This window comes from Meleagris gallopavo, chromosome 2, assembly GCF_000146605.3.
Source record: "Meleagris gallopavo isolate NT-WF06-2002-E0010 breed Aviagen turkey brand Nicholas breeding stock chromosome 2, Turkey_5.1, whole genome shotgun sequence".
Lineage (NCBI taxonomy): Eukaryota > Metazoa > Chordata > Aves > Galliformes > Phasianidae > Meleagris > Meleagris gallopavo.
The window spans coordinates 66,559,441-66,561,272 of record NC_015012.2 but is presented as its reverse complement, the minus strand read 5'-3'; the positions used below and the strand labels follow the sequence as shown (position 1 = coordinate 66,561,272).

General features: G+C 40.3%; 1 protein-coding gene across 1 annotated transcript in view; it reads right to left on the bottom strand.

Annotated features, from left to right (window-relative positions):
- Positions 1-43: 43 nt before the first annotated feature.
- The window catches only part of OSTM1 (osteoclastogenesis associated transmembrane protein 1), a 17,052-nt gene continuing 15,263 nt past the window's right edge, over positions 44-1,832 (bottom strand). The window contains exons 5-6 of the mRNA XM_003204306.3: positions 1,212-1,377; positions 44-906 (exon numbers count right to left, since the gene is read on the bottom strand). Coding sequence (XP_003204354.1) covers positions 851-906; positions 1,212-1,377 — 222 coding nt within the window. The 3' untranslated portion in view covers positions 44-850. The remainder of the gene's footprint in view (positions 907-1,211; positions 1,378-1,832) is intronic.

Genomic DNA, 1,832 nt, shown 5'->3' with positions numbered 1-1,832 from the left:
AACACTTTATAATTAAAAGGAAAAAAGGAAACAACACAATAAATAGAAAAAAAAAGTGATACTCTCAATTACCCAGGCACACATTAGAATAAGCCTCTGAAAATTTAACATATAAAGAGCAATTATTTTACTTAGTGGTTCAAGTGTGCAAATGAGTAAATATGCTGCCTGTTTCTGAAATAGCTCAATACTGTAGTCATTAATCATTGCTATTCATGTCTAGCGTTGGCAGTTCTGTTGCTTTTGTTGCTGGCTTTGGACATTATATATTACCACTTCCACTGCAGATCTCATGTTTTTCACAGAGACCTTTACAACCTACTCAGCAGCTGTATGACTTTAGCAAGAGGTATCAGAAGAGAATTTTTATTTTTCAGAAGTTTTCTGCCGATCCCAAGGCCATCTATTACATGGAAATAATGTTTCAAACAGGAATATCAAATGCTAATTCAAGTCTTTCCTGTCTATGAAAACCATTTCAAAAAGATTCAGAATCTCAGACAGGTTTCTGTGAAACTAGTACAATAAATAAAAGAGGAAAAAAACGTGCCAAGAAAGTATTCCAGTGGTGAGAAATACAAAGGCTTAGACACAGAAAAACACCAGCTTCAGCCTGAGACTGGAAAAAAACACAGATTTTTCAAAACTGGAGTCCACACAGTGTCACACAGCCCTGCCTTGTCATGTTTGTTAATATCCTTGCTTAGAAGTCAGACAGCATTTTGTTTAACTTGTGTTGCTCTGTATCATTACTCTAAACCATAATTAACTCCTCTTTTGTGCCGGCCTCATTCCAACACAATTGTACCCACTGTATACCAGCAGCAGTTCTCAGGTTTTGTTTTGCAGCTCAGCTGTATTTTTCTTGGATGTTCACAAGACTGGCATTTGACTGGATACGTTTGGCTAGAAAGGGAAAAATTATATGAAAATTAAACACAAAGAATTCCACAAAACTCGTCTCTCCACTCCCTCTATTTATTCGGCACAGACTTGCAAACAGCTTTCCGCTCACGTCCAAAAACTTTAATGAAAAGATATGGCTGAAGCTCTTTACTACCCTTCTTCAGGGGACAGCAGCAGACTAATAGTTGCTATTAGCGCCGTCAGCACAGCTGCAGGCAGAGCCGGCTGGGCCCCTGCTCCCACCAGAGCCAAGAGAGTCCCTGGCAACACCCAGCTCTAACAGCAAAATGAGCAACATCACTTACGCAAAATGAGTATCCGCTTCTTCTGCTTTGAGTGAAGGAAGCTACTAAGATAAAAAACAATAGGCAGGAAGAGGATAAAGGACGAAACGGCAATCACTGGGACTGTATCACTGCAGGGAACAGAGCAGTTGAAAGTCCTGCTCCAAAGCTTCCGAGTGATGTTCATCTAAAAGGAAAACATAAGCAAGCAGTAAGAGAGCACACACATTCTCGCTGTGCAGACGCTCAGGTCTCAAGATATTCAAGTGTTCAAACATGACCCCAGGAAACAACTTTGCACAGATCTCCCCTCAAAAACAAGCAAATCACTGGAAGTGTCAAAACAGACCATTTACACAGAGCCAAAGTTTCACATCAACAAACTGTTAAAAAGACAGTGTGCACATATACTGCACACATTGCCACATGCCTGCTTCAGAACTCACTGACAGCCTGTGGGGATGGGGCTAATCTCACACTTTCAACAACACTCCTTTTGCTCAATCACTTGAAACCCCACAATATAATAAAGCTTCTTCCAAACGTGTGCTGCAAATCCTGTAGACCCCTAGACACAGCTGTCAATTTTACAGTCTACAAAAACAGCAGCAAAGGTTTGCATTAAAAGATCAAGAGCTTTTT